The sequence below is a fragment of the Leguminivora glycinivorella genome, chromosome Z, assembly GCF_023078275.1.
Source record: "Leguminivora glycinivorella isolate SPB_JAAS2020 chromosome Z, LegGlyc_1.1, whole genome shotgun sequence".
In the NCBI taxonomy this organism is placed as follows: Eukaryota; Metazoa; Arthropoda; class Insecta; order Lepidoptera; family Tortricidae; genus Leguminivora; species Leguminivora glycinivorella.
In genome coordinates, this window is record NC_062998.1 from 26,036,609 (window position 1) to 26,062,977 (window position 26,369).

Genomic DNA, 26,369 nt, shown 5'->3' on the forward strand with positions numbered 1-26,369 from the left:
CTTGCATTTATGTGACTACACTACAAAGTACGTATATGTATTTTATACCTACCTGCCTAAAGTCTAGGGAAGATAAAAAGTAAATGACTATTTTATAAAAGTAAATCATAAAATTCATGAAATATTTTTGCATTTTATTTCATTGGGCCGACCGACCGGCGCGGAGACCCTAAGTGCGTTTTCATTTCCCATATCCGATCAGTCACATGTCTTACCGATATCCCATACATTACAGGCGCCATCTTGGATTTTTTCTATTGAAACCCTTCCGACATCCGATATCGGATCGGATACATTTAATATGAAAACGGCCTAACGTATTAATCACACCGGCCTCAGTCATCGCGCCTAGCCTAGCATAAAAGATACGTAACTCAAATGTTTATAAAGTCAAGTGAAATGTTATTGTGATTTTCATGTGTGTTCAATACAATTGCGGCAATATTGATAAGTAATTCTTGAATTTGAATATCTCATCGTTTAATCTATACCTCAGAATATATAATAGTAGGTACAAGTACAGAACGACCACTGCTTTGATGTTCACGAAATACCGCCTTTTGAATGCCTACAAAATTCTAACAAAGAAACGAGCCGCACGTGCGCAGCGTCGGACGATAGGGTTGCCTATGAATTAAAACGATTTAATACTCAGATAAAATGCTATTATATTCAAGTCTTGGGTACTTTCTAGGTATATATAATATATATATATGTACAGTATTTATATATTATTGTTGAAATCCCGACATCACAAGCCTTATTGACCTTTTCCGTGTGACTTAAGCAATAGTAGATCTGTGTAACATTGTCCTATTTTATTCATGATGTTTATTTAACTAAGCATTATAAGCCATTCACTTTAAAAAACTCGCGACGTAAGCGGGGCTCCGTCGATATCGCTTTCTGTCTCTGGCGCCTTAGTTAATGCTACGGGAAAATTTTGCAACTTTGCACCACTCTAACTCCTAAATTAGTAGGTTTTTAAAGAAACTTTAATTTATAAAAGATGCTTATTTTAATGCATTATTTCAAATAAGAACAAAAAAACGTGAAAAAGTCCCAGAATCGGGCCCCTTTTGCTATACTTTGACCGCCCCTGTCTATCTATACTACTGTAATGTTTGACGTTATCACGTTAAACTACCGTCCGTAAACCGACTTTACAGACAACCAATTTTTTTTTTTCGGATTTGATTTTTCAGATTATGAATTTTAAGACTGTGTATGGCCGGCCTAATGGTACGAATGAGGAGGTACAGCGGCGGTGACATTGACAGCGCAGCACCGACCGACTGTCGATTTCAATGCTTGTCTACAATATGAGTAATATGTAAATACAAATCAGTATTGGACGTTAAATTTCTATTTCCTGGAGATTCTGACAGTGACAAAGTAACATTGTCTCTTTTATTGAAGAATTTACTTGAATATAATTATGTATTTATAATTATTTATAAAATGGAAACTATCTTAAAACATAAACTTAGTGTATTTACATTAGTAGTGACAATAATATCTGCGGCTGTTGTATTTATTATTTTAAAGTTTAAACGGAGGATAAGAAAGGCTTCTGAGGCTTTTCAATACATGAATATTTCAATAGTTACTGATGAAGAGGCATGCAATAACGCAGTATTAATTTTACGAAGGTTAGTTATTGAATTTATTTATCTGTTTAATTTAAATGTTTCATCTGCCGGCCCGATATTTATAATTACCACAGTCTTATTGTGTCCCGCTGCTGTGCGACTGCCTGCACAATTTTAAAATCCTATTTTTATTATCACTTAGTCTTACGACATAACCTGTAATTTTCATAATGTGACACATTTATCATAATTGGCTGTAGCCTTTTTCTTTTATATTGTTGAAGATTCGGTTATTGCAATCCACATTGTAGTGTAGAACTTTTAAGTCCTAAGGCAACCATACAGCATAGGGCCTATAAAAGGGAGGAATACTACCACATTTTTAGGGTTCCGTAGTGACTAGGAACCCTTATAGTTTCGCCATGTCTGTCTGTCCGTCCGTCCGTCCGTCCGCGGATAATCTCAGTAACCGTTAGCACTAGAAAGCTGAAATTTGGTACCAATATGTATATCAATCACGCCGACAAAGTGCAAGAATAAAAAATGGAAAAAGATGTTTTATTAGGGTACCCCCCCTACATGTAAAGTGGGGGCTGATATTTTTTTCATTCCAACCTCAACGTGTGATACATTGTTGGATAGGTATTTAAAAATGAATAAGGGTTTACTAAGATCGTTTTTTGATAATATTAATATTTTCGGAAATAATCGCTCCTAAAGGAAAAAAAGTGCGTTCCCCCCCCCTCTAACTTTTGAACCATATGGTTAAAAAATATGAAAAAAATCACAAAAGTAGAACTTTATAAAGACTTTCTAGGAAAATTGTTTTGAACTTCATAGGTTCAGTAGTTTTTGAGAAAAATACGGAAAACTATGGAACCCTACACTGAGCGTGGCCCGACACGCTCTTGGCCGGTTTTTAAATTTTATTTACCAAATTTCTTGTACATCTACTAGAGATGCCCCTTACATGTCCTCATCTTTAATATCATTAGTAGATTCCGCGGGGACCATGAGGGTCAGGGTTGAGACCCTTCTCCCACCAGGGCTTTTTAGTCTATATTAAATAAGTAGGTATTGGTGTACTATTTTAAAATTATGACTATAATTTGCCCTACCATCTTAACTTTTCTTGGATGGTCCTGACCTGATTCTGATATTTATATTATAGGGCCTCATAATTATGTTCCTTTGCTGACTTTATTCTTTTACATTAATAGTTACTATGTCCATACTATTTAGGCTGGTTGCCAAATTAACAAAAGTAAATAAAATCACCAATGAATGCTAATTATTAGCTATTTTCAATACCTATTCATTAGCGAAATTATTAGCTATTTATTAACAATGAATTATTAATTATTAGCAATGAATGCTAATTATTAGCTATTTTCAGTAGCGAAAATAATCTATCATATTTTTTCAGACACATTTGCATACTTATTTCATTAAAAAAAAAATATGCAAATTTATTATGTGTTTCAGGAAGTGTGCACATCAGAATGCTATAGGATTTGACTGTGAGTGGGTGACTGTGGGTGGCAAGAAGCAGCCTGTGGCATTGTTGCAGCTCTCTACCCTTGATGGCTTTTGTGGTCTGTTCCGGTTAAATCAAATGAAAACTGTCCCTAGCTCATTAAAAGTAGGAAACCTCTTGTTTAAGACTTAGCCAAATATATTTTTTATTATAATAAAATTCATGTAAGTGTCACATGGTTAATTTGCTGTGTCAATTTATTTTGAAATCCTTCATTGTATCATCAAATGTGGCAACATTATCTTCTATGACAACTTTACCCAAGACTTCATATTAATAGAAATCGCTCATGTTAAAATAAATATTTCAACTTCTATGAGTAATGTCTAATAAATAATATTACTTATACTGGTGAAGTAGTTAACACCTCACATTATTTTTAGGCATTACTTGAAGATAACAACATTTACAAAGTAGGGGTAGCTCCTACTGATGATGCAAAATATCTGTTCCTTGACTGGGGGGTTAAGCTAAAGAGCTCTCTGGATGTGCGCCACTTGGCGCGCGAATGCGGCTACAGCGCCGGCGGCCTGGCGACCCTCTCTGAGGCGCTGTTGCAGGTGACTCTGGATAAACATTGGAAGGTAATTAAAGATACTGGATATATCATTGAACTAAAGACGACCGGTCTGGCTCAGTCAGTAGTGACCCTGCCTGCTAAGCCGCGGTCCTGGGTTCGAATCCCGGTAAGGGCATTTATTTGTGTGATGAACACAGATATTTGTTCCTGAGTCATGGATGTTTTCTATGTATATAAGTATGTATTTATCTATTTAAGTATGTATATCGTCGCTTAGCACCCATAGTACAAGCTTTGCTTAGTTTGGGGCTAAGTTGATCTGTGTAAGGTGTCCCCAATATTTATTATTATTATTATTTGTATGTCTTACCATATCTCGGGACCATGGGGTCCCGGACTTTTGGGAGGCATGTGTGGGGCCGAAGCCAACATCACAGAGGCCCTTTTAGACACTTTAATCTAAAGGCAAGGGATACACATGGCGGATACCATCCCCGAGCGCACAATATGATACATCCGGAGATGGTCCCCGCCAGGTGTAAAGACTATTTCAGTGCAGCACTTTTGTGCTGCGATGGGAACTAAGGTCATAGGCTATTGTTGTGCAAGTTGGATGGACTGGATAATGGTCTATGGGGGGAGACTATCGGACACCTGCCATGACAACTAGTCTCAGGATTGTAAAAGACAGGCGGTGACTCGCCAACTCATTGAGTGGGCCCTGCAAAACGGCCGCACGCACGGTGCGACAACAGAGCAACACTTGAAGAGTGGCTGAAAGGTTGTCGAGAGGTGAGACTGCGGTAGCCAGATCCCGGTGATCCGTTCAGCAGGCCGCCGGCGTTATGACATTTTACACTTCCAACCTGGAGCATAGGTCCCGCTCTTGCGAATCCACTCTGGCCGGCCGGTTAAGGCAAGCGCAGAGGCGAGGGCTAGATGGAAGTGCCCTCTGGAATAGGGGTCCGCGGTGTCGCCACTCACCGTCAGCTCGCCACAAGCTGCCCCCGCGGGGTTATTATTATTATTTGTATGTCTTTTCCAGTTCTCGGGACCATGGGGTCCCGGACTTTTGGGAGGCGTGCGTGGGGCCGAAGCCAACAGCGCAGAGGCCCTTTAAGACAGTTTAATTTAAAGTAATGTGACACTAGCCGGCGATTGTCCCTGTCTGCACTATAGAATGCACCCAAGGACAAGCCCCGGTTAGTGTAAAACTATTGCAATGAAAAGAAACAAATTATACTGGGCTATTGGGTTGAAATGTTAGTGTGCTAGTGACCGGTCTATGGAAAGGTCTATGGCACCTGCCTTGATCATATGTTTTAAAAACACGAAAAAATAGGCAGGCGGTGACTCGCCAACTCACTATATGGGTCCCCGAAAAACGGCCGCTCGCACGGAGCGACAAGGGGACAACATAGCGTGAGCGGCTCAGGGTGTGGAGAGGTGTGCGCCGCTTTCTACCCAGTCTGTACGAAACAGCCACTGTGTCAACTCGCGTCTTATGCATATTTCACTTCCACCCTGCGAGCATATAGCTCTGGCACCCCACTCTGGACGGCCGGTTAAGGCAAGCCAGAGGTGAGAGTCCTGCGGTCCCTGCTCAGTGTTCACTCCGGCCGGCCAGTGAAGGCAAGCCGGAGGGAGGGGCCTGACCGACTCTCGGGGGCATGGGACCCAAGGGACGCCACTTCCCATTCAGCTCGCCACAAGCTGCCCTGGGGGCTTATTATTATTATTATTAAAGGTTCATTTCAACACAACCTATTTTTCAGATTCACAGTGTTCTGTGTGGTCGTGTTTGCCGCTCCCGTATTGGCTTACACAGCCACGAAAAACGTTGTTGCCCTACCTGACACTGCTTGAATAGTCTGTTAGAGACTTGGAGGCCGATGATGACTGTTCTGTTTTGAAGGATGTATGAAATCTGACTTTTTATTAGAAAACTGGTGTCTAATTTTCTACTTATTTATAGCAAAAACATTTGCTGCAACTACAAGAATCCTTTATGTTACGAGTACATACATACTAATATGCTCACTCTCATATTCCAAAAGGCGTAGGCAAAGCACATAAAACTGCGTAAGGCTCGTGCCACTTTTAACAATAAAGGGGTAGAAAGTAAACGAAGTTGAAATGAGAGTGACAGGTTATTACTTAAAATTACGACATCCATAAAAGGGGGTGATGATTTTCATCTCATCACCACCTCTATTAAACTTTCTATATTCTGAAGTTTAAATATTCAATGAGAACTGCATATTACTATTGTAATATGATACAACTCCATTTGATGCATATTTCAGGTGCGTTGTAGTGACTGGGAGGCCGAGAAGTTGACGGAGAGACAAGTAGTGTATGCAGCGGCGGACGCGCATGTTGCCATCAAAATATTCGCTAAGCTAATCCGCGAATACACGGGCAGAGCGCGCGGCTCTCTCTGGCTTGCTGGAAACCCAGACACGGATTCACAAGCTGCTAATGATTTGTGTAGGGACATTGCAGACATTGCTTTTAAATTGAAGCATAATCATAATCAGAAATCTAACGGGTAAAGTATTATGCGTTGTGTAAATTTCTATTAGCTTCAAATCTAGACATTTAATAAAAGGGCAATCATTTAGTTTTAGCATTTTTGTAATTTCTATAATATCTTATTCTTTTAGCCCCCCCCCCCCCCCCTCCCCCTCATCTAGCGTCTCGCGAGCGTAGCAACGGGCCAACCGTATGGCAAAGCCTGAGGCCGCGTCGGCGCGACGTCGACGCGGCGTCTTTTTCCATTCAGTTGGCCCGACGCTACGCTCGCGAGACGCTATATGGGGGGATTCTAACGAATTTCGAGTTTTTTTCGAGCCAAGGTTGAAGTAGCAGATATTGCTCATGAAATATTTTCCAGGAGGAAGGATAAGACGATGAAGAAAGAGGACGTAGTAATAAGCAAGAGGTACCCGCACGCGACGCGCACCAAGCCGCTGTACAACAACTGCTACCTGCAGGCGCCCGACGGCGAGCTGCTCTGCACTTGCGACAAAAAGAAAGCCCTCTGGTAATTCATAAAATACTATAAAATAATCAATAAATATTGGGGGACATCTCACATAGATCACCTCAGCTCAAATCCAAACTAAGCAAAGCTTTCGTCACGACTTAGGACAAACTATTTGTGTTTATCAAATCATCACACAACTCGACTTATTGGCAGAGAGGATCACTAGGCCAGTCCGGTCGTTAATGAGACTCCATTATTACTTCTTGACTCAATAACGCTTCACTTAACAAGTCTCTATCTCATTATCATTATAATATAATGTGGATTTTCACGCCGTAAGGGTCTGAAATTTCCTTAAATGATCCTTACTGCATATGAAGCATTAGAACCCTTTGCTCTGCGAGAAATCATCGAAACGAAATATTTCTATCCATCTCTCCCTTGATCATATTTGCGAATACATTTTTTCCTGATTCTTGCGCTCGACTTGATCTTCTAAATACCCCCTCGCTGCCGGCGACTAATCGATACCCAATAGTGTGTCGGTTCCAAGGGCTACATGAGCCCCCGACTCGCATGCGAGTTCTTGCGTCGAGTATATAGGCCGTAATGGAAGTCCGTATCGTTTGTCGGCAGGTACGTGGACAAAGGGTTGGCCACAGTGGAGAGCGAGGCGCCGCTGACGGTGCGGCTGCGGTTCGAGCCGGCCGGCCGCTCCGTGGGCCAGGTGGGCCGCTACTACCAGCTCGCCAAGGAGAACAAGTGCGTCGTGTGCGGCAGCACCCACTCTTACATCAGGAAGAATGTCGTGCCCAGAGAGTACAGGAAGTTCTTTCCCGGTAAGTTCGTGTCAACCTTGCATTAGTCTTTGCTAAACTTGCGTTCTCCTGGGGTCAATTCGATATTCTAGGGACGAACAAAAGATAATCACTCCCACGTAAATAAGAGACACGGCGATGTTTATAGTTACTCGCCCAGCGGTGAGCTATCAATGTCGCCGTGTCTTCTTTATTTGCACGGGACTGCTTATCTTTTGTTCGTTTTTATAGCCGATAGCTCATAGCTTACTACCTTGCGGTGGGACCAGTGCCTTAGACATTCAAATTTACCAAAAATGCATTAATTTAATTTGTTAAGTTGTAATATACGTCCTTTCCGAAATAGCCAATGGGCCTTCTATACACCCTCCTGTGGGGTACGGTGCAATTGTGGTGTGGGCGATGGGCTAGTAACTTGTCTCTGCAATATCACTATGTCTTTTTCTTTCAACCACTTAATTGTTAAGATTAGCACTGAAACTTGAGCAGCTTCATGTGCTCTGCCTTTTGGGTATGGGGGCGTGAGTTTATGTATGTCAATGAGAACTAACCGCCCGCTTTTATGGCGACAACCCGCCTAGCGTGTTCTCCGGTATCTGAGCAAAGTTCACGAGTGGCCACCAGGCGGGTTCTTGTGTAAAATAGTATTGTGTTTGCAGAGGTGATGAAGGACCACTCGTCGCACGACGTGGTGCTGCTGTGCGCGCGCTGCCACCAGCTCTCCAACACGCTAGACCTGCGCATGCGCGAGACGCTGGCGCGCAAGTGTCACGCGCCGCTCAGCTCCGGCAAGAACTACTCCGCGGAGGACTTCAACACCAAGTATGCTTATTATGTCCTTGCGCATTTATATAAGAGCCTAAAAACCAATGAGCGTTCCTAACTCTTTTATATGTAACCACCTAATTCATAATCACGGAAGTATAACTAAAGCATGGAAGCCATGCTAAAATAAGAGCTCGGTGACATGTATCTTACTCACACCACACTATTACCATTTTTGTATGAGCGAATGAGACAATATTCCACAACTTCTTTCGTTTTCTCGAAGGTTGTCCCTAAATGCTGATGTCAAAACGGACCTGGGGTCCATTTATTATACGGCAAAATTAAATATACGTTTGTCATTTCACACTCGGTCTCCATCTTTGACAACTGTACATAGTCGTATTATATTGGTTCGAGTTTTTAGCGCGACTTCAATGGTCGTCTTGACGATATTTATTTATTTTGTGAGGATTTCTGATAGATCGTGGCAAAAATAGCTCAGTGTATATTTGTGATAGTTCTAAGTTTCATTTCTGACTATGGCTTGTGTGATCAAGTGTTGCAAATCACATTCAGGAAGAAAAGAAAACACGCAAGAGGTTATATCATTTCATCGGTAAGTTTCTTGAGTTTTTGATAATATTTATTGATACGACCTGGCAGAAATATAAATGTACATATTAGTAGTTTATACAATTCAAATCTTATTCAATTCTGTATAGATTTTTGCATATTTTTTAGAAGTTTTCTCAAACTCGGAAAGGTTATGTTTTTTAGCATAGTGATGTGATGTGTTTTATCGACCTTGCAATAATAACCTATCAATATTCATACCTTAAAAACGCCATCAATGATTATTGTTCTTTGTTATGATTCTCTTGTTATTTAGCTATTTTACAAATTCAACTTTATATATTTCTTAGATTTCCGAAGAAGAAGACCGGAAACACGAAGTTCAAGGTGCGATGCTCGCGGTTCCTTTACTCCCAAAACTCCACCAAAAAGAAGGCCAAGAAGCTGAAATGGAGCAGGCCCCCAGATGTCTCCCCAGGTGTCTACCTTTGACAATTGTACATAATCGTATTATATTAGATCAAATATCTCGGCGGTCGTCTGGCCGATTTTTAATTTAATTGTGTTTATTCCTGATGGATAGTTGATGATCCTGCTAAATTCTTATTTGTAATGTGTTCAAGTTCCTTGTGTGATTATGGCTTGTGTGATTGAATTAAGGACTGTAATTCACGTACATGGAGAAAAGAAAACTCCCAAGAACCTGCTGTGTTTCATTAGTGAATTTCGGTCAGTTATTGATATTATTATTTGTAGGATCTAAACAAAGCATAAAATACGATCTTTTCATAGTTTATATAATAACTACTACCATGTTAAATTCTGTTCTGAAGTTTCTCCAAACTGTTTTTAGGTTATGTTTTTGTACTAGTGATGTGTCATTTTTATCGACGTCCCGACATTAACTCTATTGACATTCTTGCATTGAAAAGGACATAAAAATGATTAATGATGATCAGGTATCACAGACTGGGTAAATGGTAATGTAACATTTCTAGTGAATTAAACTTATAGTATTTTTTAGTTTTCCAGAAACTCTCAAACATTATTAAAAAGAAACTAAAAATAGGTGAAACTATTGAAATAATAAATTTTGGTACCTACACTGCCGTTTTGTTTTATTTTCTATTTGATAGAGAAAATATTATTGAGGTAAGTATAAGTAGATTCTTGAGTGGTGGACTAGAAATTAATACAGGGATGCTACACGAATTAAATTACTTAGGTCTTTGCGTTAGGAGAAGAGAAGAATGTATTTATTTGTTTGATACTCGTATCTCCCATCTTCTATTTTTTACAAACTATTTAGGCCGATATTACACTATCATAGAAATATAGTCATAGACAACATGCCGTCCTTTTTATTCACGTTACAGAAAAAGGGAGGCATACAGACCTATGATCAGAGATATAGGTATGATAATGTAATATTAGGACTTGGTAAGAGAAGAGAAGTGACCGTTTATGTAGGTAAGTACATAAACAAACCATTTATTTGCAATCAGTAGGTACGGTTAGCCAAGAAGGCAAGAATGTATGAATATATGACTTTCATAGCCAAAAAGCCACATAATAATGCAAATGAAATGTTTATATTAATATTGTATGTTTTCGTTACTTTTATATATTTAACGTTTATATTATGTTTAAGGTGAGAACGTAAGTAAGTGCATATTTTATCGATAATTGAATCGACAAAGTAACATCCCTAGCTAACACAAAACCAGGGACCACCTACCAAAAAGAGAAATAACTAGCATATATCCATCCTTTTTCAATACATTATCTAAGTCATAAGGAAGTCAAGGATGAGTATATGCATTTTACACGAATTTTTATTAGGGGGGCTTGTTCATAATAAGTTAAAAATATGCTTAAATGCGTAATGTTTTATTTCAGGAAAATGCGTGCGGTGGCGCGGGCCCTTCTGTACCAGTCGCGCTCGCTGCCCGAGGCGCGGCGGCGCGCGCTCGAGGCGCAGCTGCTGCAGCACTACCCGCAGTGCGAGCAGATCACGCAGCAGTTGCTGGAGGAGGCGGCTGCCACAGCCCCGGAAGTGTAAGTGTGCTCTCCTCGCTTGGGGCGCTGCTGAGCCATTGCAGGAGAACACGCAGCAGTTGCTGGAGGAGGCGGAGTGTAAGTGTGCTCTCCTCGCTTGGGGCGCTGCTGAGCCATTGCAGGAGAACACGCAGCAGTTGCTGGAGGAGGCGGCTGCCACAGCCCCGGAAGTGTAAGTGTGCTCTCCTCGCTCGGGGCGCTGCTGAGCCATTGCAGGAGATCACGCAGCAGTTGCTGGAGGAGGCGGCTGCCACAGCCCCGGAAGTGTAAGTGTGCTCTCCTCGCTTGGGGCGCTGCTGAGCCATTGCAGGAGAACACGCAGCAGTTGCTGGAGGAGGCGGCTGCCACAGCCCCGGAAGTGTAAGTGTGCTCTCCTCGCTTGGGGCGCTGCTGAGCCATTGCAGGAGAACACGCAGCAGTTGCTGGAGGAGGCGGCTGCCACAGCCCCGGAAGTGTAAGTGTGCTCTCCTCGCTCGGGGCGCTGCTGAGCCATTGCAGGAGATCACACAGCAGTTGCAGACGAAAACTTTGCTAGTGAAGTCGAAATAGGGGCATTACTATCACAATGCATAAACTGCCATCTTTCGACACATGATAAAAATTGTAGAACCTCAGTTCTGAAAATTAGGCGCATGTGCCTTATCAGATAAGTGTTAAAATTCATATAATAATTCATATTAGCACCAACCAAAGACATATATAACTCCGTAGGGACTCGATCCTCTGTAGTTTTTAAAAGCCTGTTGACTATAATTCTGTCTGTTTATTCCGCAGCGTCATGAAAACGGAAGAAGAGTGTCACGGTTTGAAAGTGGTGGAGTATCACCTGAAGCACGAGGGTCTACTGCGCCTGGAGGAGAGCTGGCGAGAACACTTCCTCACCACTATGGAACCAAAATACATGCCCGAGTTGTGGTCTATCAAACACAATGAAGAAAGGTTAAATCACATGTCATTTTACCTTTCAATTCGTACGAGAATATAATATAATTTTTCATTATTTTACGTCAAATATAAATTCTTTTTCAAAAATATTATGCGAAGTTCGCCTTCTGAGTGGAGTTTCGCATAATATCTCATGTCAAACATTCTGAAACATTTTTTTTCGACCGGTCTGGCTCAGTCGGTAGTTGCCCTGCGTGCTAAGCCGCGGTCCTGGGTTCCAATGCCGGTAAGGGCATTTATTTGTGTGATGAGCACAGATAAATGGGAAAGTGTGTGTGTCTGTTTGTTTGTCCGTCTTTCACGACAAAACGGAGCGACGAATTGACGTGATTTTTTAAGTGGAGATAGTTGAAGGGATGGAGAGTGACATAAGCTACTTTTTGTCTCTTTCTAACGCGAGCGAAGCCGCGGGCAAAAGCTAGTATTACATATAAAAGAGTTAGGAACGCTTATTGGTTTTTAGGCTCTTATATAAATGCGCAAGGACATAATAAGCATACTTGGTGTTGAAGTCCTCCGCGGAGTAGTTCTTGCCGGAGCTGAGCGGCGCGTGGCACTTGCGCGCCAGCGTCTCGCGCATGCGCAGGTCTAGCGTGTTGGAGAGCTGGTGGCAGCGCGCGCACAGCAGCACCACGTCGTGCGACGAGTGGTCCTTCATCACCTCTGCAAACACAATACTATTTTACACAAGAACCCGCCTGGTGGCCACTCGTGAACTTTGCTCAGATACCGGAGAACACGCTAGGCGGATTGTCGCCATAAAAGCGGGCGGTTAGTTCTCATTGACATACATAAACTCACGCCCCCATACCCAAAAGGCAGAGCACATGAAGCTGCTCAAGTTTCAGTGCTAATCTTAACAATTAAGTGGTTGAAAGAAAAAGACATAGTGATATTGCAGAGACAAGTTACTAGCCCATCGCCCACACCACAATTGCACCGTATCTACCCCACAGGAAGGAGGGTGTGTAGAAGGCCATTGGCTGTTTCGGAGAGGACGTATATTACAACTAAATTTAATTAATTCATTTTTGGTAAATTTGAATGTCTAAGGCACTGGTCCCACCGCAAGCTAGTAAGCTATCGGCTATAAAAACGAACAAAAGATAAGCAGTCCCGTGCAAATAAAGGAGACACGGCGACATTGATAGCTCACCGCTGGGCGAGTAACTATAAACATCGCCTTGTCTCTTATTTACGCGGGAGTGATTATCTTTTGTACGTTTTTATAGCCGATAGCTCATAGTTTACTGGCTCGCGGTGCACCCAAATACAAGCCTTCTTGAGTTTACCGTGGGGCTCAGTCAATCTGTGTAGAAATGTCCTATAATATTTATTTCTATACCTATGTATAATAAGGTAAAATGTTGTATTTCCTTTTCAGGCTCCGGATAAAATTGGACGAAGGACGTCTATCTCAAAAGGATTTGCAGTCCATTGGAGTCACGTCGTTGACGTAGTAAGATTAAAATCATCAAATAAAAGAAGACTTCACACTAAAGTTTTAAGCATATTTTATGCGCATGCATGTTTGTATATACAAAATGAAAATAAAATTTCGGAACTTATTTTAAAAGTTTTATTTTACATAAAAATAAAAAATAATTTTTACAACTTCCATAAATCATGTGGTACAGTCGGCCAAGAAAGTGGTCTACCAGTTTTTACAAAAGTTTCTGTGAGCTCTAACGATCGCTAAGGTTGACTTGACACATGGCATGACGTAAACATCATATATAGACAGAGCAATTGTCACTGACATAATATTATTGCAAGCAGAAATCGACCTTGTTGTCTCATGACGTTTAAACGAACCTCACCCGTAGGGTGGTAAACCACATTTTTGGTCGACTGTACTTCGCAACGTCGGTTTGACATACACGGTTTTCAAAATATACCCAACTAACGAACTATAATTACATTAATTAAGATATGGGTGATTCTAAGTTAAGAGGTACTTTCGACGGCACTGACAATAAAATATATTTTTTCTACTCCCGTACTGTTATTCGTGAGTTACAAGGTCGTGCATAGAACTTAAAAACCCTACATAAAAGATGTCAGGACAAGTCTATCTAGTCTATACCCTGAAAACATTTAGTAGAAGTAGCACGATATAGCTGTTACAGTTCAGTAAATACATTGCTACCAACTTAACAAACCAATTCGCAGAGTCGAGACTCCTTCGTTTTCTGCTGCGTTCATTGGCGACGCGTCGAATCGCATTCAAATGTATGAGAACTCGATTCAACTCGGCTCGATTCGTCTTAGTGGCCAGGCTTCAAAGAACCATACCATAGACAGTTTTATTTTCATGTTTGCACTCAAACTGCATATTCAAAATGGTAGGCGGTCCACTAGATAACTAAGATGACTGAAAGTAGGTATTTGTTGATTTATAATTTTCTTTCAAAATAAGTGCTTGGTCGTAGAAAAAGTATTGTATGCAACGGTGTTTAACTGAGTCAAAAAATGCTCGTGGCGTCTTTATTAACAATTTTCGGCTTCGCCTCAAATTGTTACCCACGCCACTCGCCTTTTTTGACCTCTTTTAACCACCAGTTGCATAAAATACTATTTTCAAGATAAAACTTCATAATAACATATTTATTTTATAAAACTAAATGTTTTCTACATGGACACTCAAAATTATTACAGAAATTTATGTAAATTAGTCACAATCAGCTCTAATGTAGGAAAAATGTCTCTCCCCTGGCCTGTCCCCCAACCGAATTTATTTGTTAACAAGTAATTATGACTTTGTTAAAATTCACTTATTATTTTAATAGCCTTAATTTTACAAACATAAATAACTAGGGAACAATATTTTATGAGTGAAATTTCTTATATTTCTGTATTTTACAACAAATATGAACTCCAAACTTTGTCCTCCTCGTTTCGTGTCTCGTCCCCTGGCTTTTTAGTTTTCCTTCAAAAGTCGGTTTAATTTGTTAATCTGTGGAGGTTTTGTCCTCTAATAAACAGGGTGTTATGTGAAGTTACCGTCAAGAGGCGCGTAAGGCAACTATGCATGTAAAAAGGCCCAAAAAGAAAACACTCACACTTGACTAAACAATAATGTATTAAATCAATAGAGGTATAACTGGTAGAAAAGCTTGACTATGGTTTGTTTCCTTCTAGACGTCATGTTTCTCGGAAAAATCTTAACACCGCGATCTAGCTTTTTTGACACTCGGTACAGCGACATCTAGATGGAAATTTGACAACTAAAAGTAACAGAATCCAAATGTACTACGAAATACATACAGAGGTTAGACATTCCGCCCACCAAGGACAATAATAACACAAGTGTCCTTATTTCCGCCCACCATGAGGCAACTGACTATAACAAATTCAATAAATTACACAGTGGAAGAAAATTGTAACGTGTGACATTAACATTGTCAACAAAATAACTCAAATTTGTTACACTGCTTAGCTTTACAGAACAAATATTTGACATATATGTCCCCAAATAAAATCTCAATCTATATTTGTTAAGAAACAAATTATAAACATAACAGAAAAACTTAAGTTTCTATTGGCAGAAAACACAGTTTGCCAACAGATCGTTTTATAATATTCCCTTTACAACGCAAACTAACTACTCGAGTGATTCCATCCGGACCTGGGTGCTTATCAGTGACTACACCATATAACCATCTTGCCGGAGGCAAATTATCCTCCTTTACTAATACTACACTACCTACCACTGGCTCGGGTGTTTGATGAGCCCATTTATAGCGGTGGTAAAACTGAGTCAGATATTCACGCGACCATCGGCGCCAGAAATCTTGAACCATTTTCTGTGTTAGTTGCCATCTTCTTAAGTTGCTAACATTGGTACTTTCATAGTTAGAGTCTGGCACAAGTATTAGAGGTTCTCCAACCAGAAAATGCCCAGGAGTGAGAGGTATAGGATCATCACTGTTGCTACTATTAATTCTTGACATAGGCCTAGAATTAAGGCATGCTTCGATTTGAGCCAGGACTGTGGACATTTCTTCAAACGTCAAAGTGGAGTTTCCAATCACTCGTCTGAGGTGATGTTTTGTGGATTTAACTCCCGCCTCCCAGAGGCCTCCGAAGTTTGGAGAGTGTGGAGGAATCCAATGCCAATTAGTGGAGTTTGAGGCGAGCTGATCGGCAATTTCTACAGCTACGCTTGATTTTTCTTCGGCGTACAACTGTTTCAACTCACGAGCAGCTCCCACGAAGTTTGTTCCATTGTCGCTCCACAAATCGGCGCAGTGACCACGACGTGCGGTAAAGCGTTTGAAGGCTGCAATAAAGCCTTGAGCTGTCAAGTCACTGACTGCTTCAAGATGTATTGCCCTTGTAGCCATACAAATGAAAAGGCAAATGTAGCCTTTGTAAGAGCGGTGGCCTCTTCCCTTTGAGGTGCGCATGTTTATTGGACCAGCATAGTCTACACCACTTTGAAAGAAAGGGCGATTGACAGTTCCTCGAACTGACGGCAACTGTCCCATCAGTGGATGTCTCATTGCAGCGGCGTAGCGAGCGCATGTCACACATTTACGAACGAATAACTTAACCGAATTGGTTGCTCCAATCACAAAATATTTGGATCTCAAATAATTGAGCATCAGTTGTGGATTGCCATGCAGAGTTTTTTCGTGCGCATTGTCCAATATTAACGTTGTGAAGTGTGACTTATGTGGAATTATTACTGGATGCTTCATTTGTTCAGTGATTCCAGCTTGCTGTAATCTTCCACCAACTCTCAAGACACCATCTTCGTCTACAATTGGGTTCAATGAGGTAAGTTGACTCTTCTTATTAATCATTTTGTTTTCTTTCAGGTTCTTCAGCTCTTCTTTGAAGTGATTCGCTTGAACTATCTTTATACAAGTCTTCAAAGTTTCTTGGATTTCGCTGCTTGTTAACCACAAACTCACTTTTTCTTTTTTAGCATATTTAAAGATTCTTTTGCAGAAAGCCAGAACGCGTAGCAGTTTCCACAGCTTCGAAAACTTTGAAATGAGAGTCTCTTCAGCATCTGCTGTGACATTATTACTATCGTGAGTATTCACGAAACATTCTTTAGTGTTCCTTTCTTCTAAGTTTGTATCTTTTATGTTTGGTTTCTTGTAACTAATCTCTTTATTTTTCAGCCATGATGGACCTTCTAACCACAGTTCTTCTTTACTCAGCTGCTGTGTGCCTCTAGACGCGCAGTCTGCAGGATTATTCTTCGACGAGACATGGGACCATTGGTGTGGCTCTACTGACGTTATTATTTCAGATACCCGGTTTGCGACGAAAGTTTTCCATCGATTTGGACGACTGTTCAGCCAAGAAATGACTACTGTAGAGTCAGTCCAAGCGTGTATGTTTGCCTTGTTAATACTCATAACGTCGGCTACTTCCATCAGTAATTTCGTAAGTAGTACAGCCCCACACAATTCCAAACGTGGAATTGAAATTTGTTTAATTGGTGCCACTTTCGTCTTGGATGTGATGAGTGACACGTCTACATTTCCCTCTTCGTCTATTGTCCTCAAGTACACAACAGCAGCAAAAGCTTCATTGGAAGCGTCGCAGAATCCTTGCAGTTCTGCAGTCACATGAGAACTAGCATGGTTCCATCTGGGTAGCTTGAATTTGGTAAGTTGGTTTAGACTTTCCCTATAGCTTAGCCAATTCTTCAGTAATTGTGGTGGTACTTCATCATCCCATTCGATTCCCGAAAGCCACAATTTCTGGATGAATATCTTGGCTACGATGATCACTGGAGCCAACCAACCAAGCGGATCAAACAACCTTGATATGTCAGATATGACACTTCTTTTAGTTACAGGAACTTTGAGTGGAGGTAGCTGAACCGAATATTTAAATTCGTCATTTCGGCGATTCCAAACAAGTCCTAGGATTTTCATGACAGCGTCTATTTTCAGCTGTAAGCTACCTTCCTCTTTGACATCGCTTTCTTTCATATGCCTCATTAATTCTTCACTGTTACTGCTCCATTTCTGTAACTCGAATCCACCTTTTTGCAAGAGTTCATTCATCTCTTGGTAAACCACTTTACCTTCATCCACGGATTCACAGCCTGTTAACAAGTCATCCACATAAAAATGGTTGAGGACCCTATCAGCAGCATTTGGATATTGTGCTCCTTCATCGTGGGCTACTTGCTGAAGCGCACGCACTGCAAGATGAGGTGCTGAGGCCGTACCAAAGGTGACTCGGAGCAGTCTCAAGTGCTTAATCTTCTCCCCGAATTTTCACGCCATAGAATGCGCTGAAAATCAACATCGTCTTCATGCACTTTTACTTGCCTGTACATTTTAACAATGTCTGCGACTAGGCATATAGGATGGCAACGCCAACGAAGGATGGTATGACGCAGAACAGGTTGCAGAGTTGGACCTACTAACAGGTCTTGATTTAACGAAACGCCATTGGAGCCAGGACAAGAAGCATCAAAGACCACACGCAGCTTTGACGTCGATCTGTCATCTCGGATGACAGCATGATGTGGCAAATAAACTGCATCTGGGTTGTTCTCCTGTTCTGGAGGAACTTCTTCCATGTGTTCTAACTCAAGGTACTCATTGATGACATCTGAGTAGCGTTTCTTCATCTCAGCATCTTTTGCAAACCTCTTCTCCAATTGGTTGAGACGCCTAGTTGCAATAGGCACAAAGTTTCCACGTTTGCAACTGGGGTCTTGATCACGAAATGGTAGTTTCACAATGTATCTACCGGTGCTATCACGTTCAGTGGTAGCATTGAAAAATTCTTCACATTTCTTCTCGTCTTCATTGTAATAACGCTTGGGATCTGTCGTATTATGGTCAGCCTCGAGTTCCCAAAATTTCTTGAGCAGCTCGTTTTCATCTAAATGAATGTGGTTAACGCTAACACTTGTACGAATTTCCGACTCACCTAGGTGAGTTGGCCCTGAAACAATCCAGCCTAAAGACGTTCGCTGAGCGATGAGTGCTCCCTGTGGAGCTTTGATCATTTCGTTTAACAGTATTTGACCGTACACCTCTCCTCCTAAAAGCAAGTCGATTTTCCCGGGAATGTTGAATGTGTAATCTGCTAAATCTAATTTAGACAGATCTGACCACGAATCAATGTCTATAAATTTCCTCGGACGATTCGATGTTACCTTGCCCAAAACATGAGCATGCACGTTCACTTCAAAGTCAGGTTCTAGGAGTGATGAAATTTTTACCTTTACCACCGACTTAGAGTTCACAGGTGAACTCTCTTCACCGCCTAGTCCCGTGACTGTGCTCTTATGGTAAACCTTGTTAAGTCCCAGCAGTTGTGCTGCAGACTCCGTTATAAAAGAGGCTTCCGAGCATTGGTCGATTAAACATCTGAGGGTTATACCTGAACCAGTTTTCGACTGAGCTTGAACCAAAGCCGTTGGCAAGAAAACTTGACCGCGACTGGTCGAAAAACAAGTTGTTACATTATTGGGCTCATCACACAATGATGATGGAGCTGTTGTTGCATGGGCAACAATATCGCCTTCAACCGATTGATTGGGTTTGACTTGAGAATCGGTTGCTTGAGTGTTCGTTTTTGGGTGCAATAAAGAATGATGTTTGCGCTTGCAAATTCGGCATCTAGTAGATTGGCGACAGGAATATACGTTGTGACCTGAACCTAAGCAATTAAAGCAGAAATTACCGGACTGGATGAAATCACGTCGAGCATCAACATCGATTTTAGAAAAACCTTTACAATTACACAATTTGTGATTCTCAGAACAATAGCCACAAGAAACTTCGGTTACATGATGCACTTTTAAGTTAGTAGTACATGGTGCATTGGGTTTCTTTGGGATAAAGCTGGTCTTCGATGATTTCCCATCCAAACATTCTAATGCCCTAAATCGGGTTTCTAAAAATTCTCGAAGTTGGTTGAGTGTGGGCAAATCATCAGAAGACTCGCTAACCTTAAGTTCCCACTGTTTCCTAGACTCGTTGTCTAATTTCAGACAAATTATATGAATCACAATTATGTCCCATGTAGTTGTGTCGATGCCTAAATTGCTTAATCCATTCAGACACTCATTCGTAGTATCCAGCAATTCTTTGAGTGCATTCGCGGACTCTGTCATAATATTCTTCTGACTCATGAAGCGTTTGAGAATGCAGTTGGAAAGATACTTCTTATTATTGTAGCGCTTTTCTAATTTCTCCCAACATGCGCTGTAATTATCTTGCGTGATCTGTACGTGACGCAGAAGCTGTTCAGCTTCACCAACCAAATAACCTTTCAGGTAGTGCAATTTTTGAACGTCGTCTAAATCTCTGTTCTTATGTATGAGCGACGTGAATAAATCTCTGAAGCTAGTCCACTCAGAATAATTGCCAGAAAACGTAGGAATTGAAATCTTTGGTAACTTGACCATCACTGACTTGCCTTGCCCAACATCCGACTTATTCTCAACAGTGGTAGGCTCAGTGCTCTTAGCAGGAACGTAAATATTTAATTTGCTTAAGGCAGCCTTTAGATCCGACTTATAATCCGTGAATAACTCTTCCGCATTAGAATATATGTCTTCAGTTATATACTCGGTGAACTCAAGTGTACTAGACTCTTTAATGATTTGAGTATGAGTTGTCATAAACTGATTCCATAAAGATTCTAAATTTTCTATTCTTGTTTTGAGGTAATCTGCAGAGTTAAGTCGTTCCTTGGGTGATTTTTTAAAGTTACTTTTTGCCTTATCAATTCTCAAGTACAAGTCCTGTTGCACTTTTATAAGAGCCTCCATAGTGAAATTTTCTAAGTGTTTGGAACTTAGTACAATCTAGGCAAAATTGGGCGTGGATTCCCCGTCGTTCCACTTTTTTCGAAACTATTCTAAGTCCAAACTTGCTACGAATTTTCTAAGTCCAAACTTGATGAAATTTTTCTAAGTCCAAATTGCTTGAAATTTCACTAAGTTTTTGACAGTTGCACTACGTAATAATTTAAAGTACTCACGGTTGTCACTTCACTACGTCACACATATAATCCGCTTATGTCATACTGTTGCATCTCACCGCTGACGTCACACGTTGCTTACGTCACACGTTGCTCCGGGACATAGGCTCTTCTTCGCCTTAACACCACTGGTAGCAATCCACTACCCTGACCGGCGTCCGGTGGCCCGAAGATTACCGAATCCATAGGTCGCTGGTTCAAATCCGGCTCGAAGGACCATGTAAAAAGGCCCAAAAAGAAAACACTCACACTTGACTAAACAATAATGTATTAAATCAATAGAGGTATAACTGGTAGAAAAGCTTGACTATGGTTTGTTTCCTTCTAGACGTCATGTTTCTCGGAAAAATCTTAACACCGCGATCTAGCTTTTTTGACACTCGGTACAGCGACATCTAGATGGAAATTTGACAACTAAAAGTAACAGAATCCAAATGTACTACGAAATACATACAGAGGTTAGACAATGCATCCGTTTTGTTGGTTGTTTCGGCCACAGCACTCGCTGGGTACAGAAATGTTGAGTGAATGCAGTCTTTCCTCTGGTCACTTTTATTTCACAATCATTTGTTCAAATACTAATATATATAACAATATCCACTGTAAATGTTGAATATATTGTTACGTTTGTTTATGAATTGCGTACGAGAAACACTTTTACAGCTATTTTTGATTTTCATCGAAAATGTATCTCCCCTGACGTATTTCCCCTGGCTTTTTTGATGCCAGGGGAGATACTTCTGTCCAGAGGAGATACTTTTGTACTAGTTTTGATTATTTTTATTTCCGTTATCTCTTAACCTTTGTTTAGCGTTGTACCTATTTTTATTTTAACTTTACGATAGAAGGTTTTCTTTCCAGAAAAATGCAACTATTAAGAAAAAAAGAGGGCACATTCACATTCAACTTCATATGAAATTTTCATGAAGCTGTTTAATAAAAAGGTTTAATGCTGATATTAAAAGGATAGGTTTTTGTTTAATTGTTGCCTATTGATTGTACATTCAAATTATTTTTGTTTTAATGGATAATATGGAGAAGTGAAAAATAAGACCTCATTAAGGAATTATCACTTTTCTTGCTGTAAGAATGTTATGAAATGTAAAGTCTGAGTATAAATAATCAATAATTATAATAAAAATAATAAAAATTAATTCTTAAAAAATTAAACTAAATTTTTCATACAACTGTCTCTTCCCTGGTCACAAAGTATCCTCCCCTGTGCAACAGTATCTCCCCTGGACTGAGTATTTCCCCTGGTCACTTATAAAACAAACAAATTGACTGGTCCTCTTTGTAAACACTTCAAATTGGCAGTTTTAACTAATACAAATAAACAAATAGGTAAAAAACAAAAAAAAAGTCCGCGCCGTCACTCACGTTGTATGGAGTGAGCGATTACCTCTTAACTTAGAATCACCCATATATTCAATGCGTACAATATAAATTGACGATTCTAGAAATAAAACACCAAATACACTATGACAAAAAAAGATAAGAATCAAGTCATTATGGCTTCCCACAGACAGTTTTAAAAATTCATAATCTTAAAAAAAAACTGTATGCAATCTGACAGTTCAAACTGACACTGACAAGACACTGACAGATCTGTCAGTGTCAATTTGCATACAATTTTTTTTTAAGATTATGAATTTTTAAGACTGTCTGTGGGAAGCCTAAGACTGCAAGTAAGAAAGACACATATTGTACAAAAGCGAAATCATTCTTAACAGCACAATAAATTCAACAAAGATAAATATTGATGAAGATGAATATTGTTGCAACCTATTCCATTTGTGACAATTTTGAGATGTTTTTGGCCTGATAATGTCAATGTAAGGTGTATATTAATAACAATGTTGTGCTGTAAAGAAAATAGCGAATTTCAACTATCAAAGTTATTCGAAATGTAAATGGTAATAGTAGAGAGTATGTATAGATTCTACGCATTACGCATCATATTCAAAGAAATGATATTTTATAAAAATTATAAAATTGCTCCTTACGTTTTCCCCCTAGACTTTTCAATGAGGAGGCACACTGACATTTTATCCCGCCAGGCGGCGCCTGTGCAAGTGTCTAGGTGCTTTATTGTCCCTGAGCTGTAAGTTCACATTTTTGACACATGACAGCGTCCACAAAACGTAAACTCGCGCGACCTAATGAAATTTTAAATAAAATCCTGTAATAACATTAAAAAAAATCAAGTACTAAAAAACAATATATCGCTTACTTTAAACATAATCTAACACATGTTACATTTTAGCGGATCTTTGTTACTGAGTATTTTACGATATTAATTTATCACACATTTATTAATTTATCATTTACTTATTATGTCATTTATCATTCATTTTTATTTTTTAACTAGTGCAGTGGCAGTCTGTCATTTCGATTCAAATGACATTTTAGTAAGTTGATAGAAATCGTATTTTTGTTTAAGCGCCTCCTTGTACATAGGGCCTAATCGATTCAACCAATTCGTAAATAATCGCTAGATTTGGCAAACGATATGTCTTAGCCACATCGCAACATACTTCAAAACAAATGTGTCAAAAATGTTGATTAACAGCTCAGGCACTATAGTTATACTTCCGTGGTCTAGGCATGTCACTGTCATTCATATGAGAGAGAGAGAGAGAGAGAGAGAAAACAAATATCATCTTCTCGCTCTCACGTATGAAATTCTTATCTGTGTAATGGACTAATAGGGTGGCGCCATCTGTCACAACCTTTGAGTGTGCCTCCTCATTGTGGTCACTGCAAGTTAAACTTTAAATTAATGTTCAAGCCGGTTTCCAAATCAAAAAATAACATACATACTTTTATAACGATAATACTATCACATTTATCAACCCCTATAAATATACACATATAAACAAATACGCAGTTTTTGTGCTGTCTTCGATATGGTTGAAGAATTACTAAATATTTAAAAAATCTAATTTTAAATCAAAAAATATAATGATTATAACGATTAGATGATCTAGCTATTTATTTTAAAAGCACTAGAAAGTATTTATTAAATTAGTACTAACTAGCGTTTGCTATAGACTTTAAGCTTTACTTCAAACCAGCTTAGGATCGTCTAATTCCTAGGAAATGTTGTTGGAGTAATTATCCCTGCATCCCCTCGAAGCCCCAATGACAGTGAAGACCTTACAGATGCTACTACTACACAGCTCACACATTCATTGTATGTTATTCCGGTATGCGCTTTAAAACTTACAGCTACGCGACTCGCATATGTACCCTTTAGTGGTAATTGTATATAGTACAATGATTTTAGAATATATAATTTAGGTTCCTAATCTTTTCATCTGCACCACCCCTTTATTTAACTAGTGAACTGGATTTTACCCCTCCTCATGATCAATAGTAATCATTATTATAACTCTTTGTTGTCTTTAATACGCTAATTATTATCACACCAGTAAAATAACCCGTTTTGCCCCCGGGATAGGAACCGAAGCCTTAGTAAAAAAAGGATAACAAAATAACATATGGGCAAAATAAAAAGCAAACTTTTATATGGGCAAAAATCAATAAATGCAAATTCCTTTTCTCTAATATAGCATTGTATTTAACAAAAACTGGTTTGCCATAGATTAATTTATAAATAATTTATTAAATAATATGAACCCTATGTATCAAGTATAAACTTACTTATACATACACCGTGTTTCCGGTATCACTCAAAACCTCAGAGTTAAAGTATCTCATTTTTTAATTTGATGATTATTATTTTTTTAAATTGAATATAACTTTATGTCCAATTTCGTAAACCTTCATTCGACATAAGGTTTACCAATAGACAGCTATGTCTAGCACGTTAAATAGCATTGTATTTTAACGTTCAAAAACTGGTTTGACTTATGATAAACAGTGACGCACAACGATTAATTTATAAATAATTTATTAAATAATATGAATGCCCTAGAATGTATCAAGTATAAACGATTCTGAACAAACGGTTTTCAGGTTTTTAGTGTTAAGTGAAACACGGTGTATATGTTAAAGATAAATGCAGTATATTAATCACATTAATCAGCTACGTGGTTTTACATACATCAATCTTATTTAATATATTAGTAGAAATAAAATCCTCGTAACAGTCCAGATTCGATACACGCGGAAGTGTTATGCTATTATATCTACGAATTCATTCAGTCGTATTACATACAAAGTTTATAACTACACTACTCTTATGAAGAAGTACAGTGAAATATCGACGAAAAATGTATTTTCACAGCACCTAATGCCTCTCATTACTTAAGGTCAGGTTATAATTGGTGTCTATATAACCGGCCGTCCTTACTTTTATTATAAAATGTAAGTAGAAAACGTTGTACCAGCTCATAATATATATAATATGCAACTATATCCGCATTAATCTTAAGTAGGTGGATTCTTAAGATAGACTCGACAAATGGAGAGACAACAAAGGTAAATGCCTCGGTTATTAACTTTTTGGGTACATAACTATAGTTATAATGAGTAATCTCAATTACTAGCCAGAATGTACAGTCGCCATCACGTATTTCAATAAGTATAACGGTTTCAGAGAGAACGTACGAAGTTTTTTTGGTACCGCAATGGCGACTGTACTGAGAGTCAACGATTGGCATCCGCTATTGACGAAGTTTGCTCGTATACCTATTGAATGCAATTACATAGTTTCGAAATGAGTACATATCAGTCGTATATAATTATAGACTATTTTTAGTGATGACCATTATTAGTTCTACAGTATATTAAGCTATCGGATGCATTATATGGAAAAAAGTTTTAACAGGCCTAAGTACAAGCAAGATTACAAAGTAAAATGGGCCCAAGTGCAAAAGTTACACAACTAAGCCAATACAAGTTTACAACAGGGACAAAGTTTCATTTGTTTTGATAGGTTAAATTTTAGGACAAAAGAATTCCAAGTGTATGCCATGTGCAAGGAAATGGCATTAGTGTTGTGAGTTGTGAGCGAGGTAGTGAGGTGGATTAGACGCCGCGGTTGGGCAGCGGCTTCACCTTGTAGATGCGCACGAGCCAGTGCTCGGTGGTGTACGCCTCCTCCAGCACGTCCAGGTTGAAGTCCTTGTTGCCGATCTCGGCGCCGCGCACGCGGTCGAACCCGGGCGGCCGTCCTGTCACACACACAATTTATTTATTATGATTATTCCCATTTGTCTTATCAACGCCCAGCAGGAAATCGGTGCTTCATATAAGAGTAAATCACTCCCTTTTACGTCACACGGGGCGCCACACAATATCAATGCCGCTTCTCTACCATTATATTCAATGTACGGAAGTTTGTCTTCACTGAATACAGTGAAATGTAACAGTTCACAGTTAGTGTAACAGTACAAAAACACCGATATGTTATCAGTATGCTATGTCAATACTGGACATGTTTCTCGTTCCATTTAATGCCATTAGCGTTACAATAATGATGGTTAGCTATGTAACCTGAAACTTGTATAAAATTGTATACATGTCTGTGGGTCTAGTGAAAAAGGGCACAAGACCCACCTCGGACTAAAATGTTTAAATAAAGGAACCACAGATGACTTGTGTAGAAGTACACTCAGTTCAACCG

At 39.6% G+C, this 26,369-nt stretch overlaps 3 protein-coding genes across 5 annotated transcripts in view; 1 reads left to right on the top strand and 2 right to left on the bottom strand.

The window, feature by feature from the left end:
* Positions 1-1,298: 1,298 nt before the first annotated feature.
* Positions 1,299-13,368, top strand: LOC125240706 (exonuclease 3'-5' domain-containing protein 2). 3 transcript variants are annotated; one of them, XM_048148724.1, is made up of 10 exons: positions 1,301-1,652; positions 3,078-3,234; positions 3,513-3,713; positions 5,956-6,200; positions 6,546-6,695; positions 7,275-7,477; positions 8,116-8,278; positions 10,697-10,855; positions 11,630-11,794; positions 13,185-13,368. In XM_048148724.1, the coding sequence occupies exons 1-10, from the start codon at positions 1,462-1,464 to the stop codon at positions 13,258-13,260; spliced, it is 1,710 nt and encodes a 569-aa protein (XP_048004681.1). In that variant the 5' UTR covers positions 1,301-1,461; the 3' UTR covers positions 13,261-13,368. The 3 variants fall into 3 exon arrangements, 2 of the variants coding, with proteins under 2 accessions (XP_048004681.1, XP_048004683.1); XM_048148726.1 differs by having other exon boundaries at positions 1,637-1,652; positions 3,078-3,187; XR_007178657.1 differs by lacking the exons at positions 11,630-11,794; positions 13,185-13,368 and adding an exon at positions 11,005-11,050 and having other exon boundaries at positions 1,299-1,652; positions 10,697-10,926.
* Positions 13,369-15,072: 1,704 nt separating this feature from the next.
* On the bottom strand, positions 15,073-20,564 carry LOC125240435. Its single transcript, XM_048148327.1, has 4 exons — positions 19,604-20,564; positions 18,198-19,168; positions 15,648-18,033; positions 15,073-15,143 (listed from the first exon to the last, which is right to left on the bottom strand). The coding sequence occupies exons 1-4, from the start codon at positions 20,562-20,564 to the stop codon at positions 15,073-15,075; spliced, it is 4,389 nt and encodes a 1,462-aa protein (XP_048004284.1).
* A 4,226-nt stretch (positions 20,565-24,790) lies between these two features.
* The window catches only part of LOC125240704 (dolichyl-diphosphooligosaccharide--protein glycosyltransferase subunit STT3A), a 31,365-nt gene continuing 29,786 nt past the window's right edge, over positions 24,791-26,369 (bottom strand). Inside the window, exon 13 of the mRNA XM_048148722.1 lies at positions 24,791-25,917. Within this exon, the coding sequence (XP_048004679.1) occupies positions 25,772-25,917 (146 nt within the window). The 3' untranslated portion in view covers positions 24,791-25,771. The remainder of the gene's footprint in view (positions 25,918-26,369) is intronic.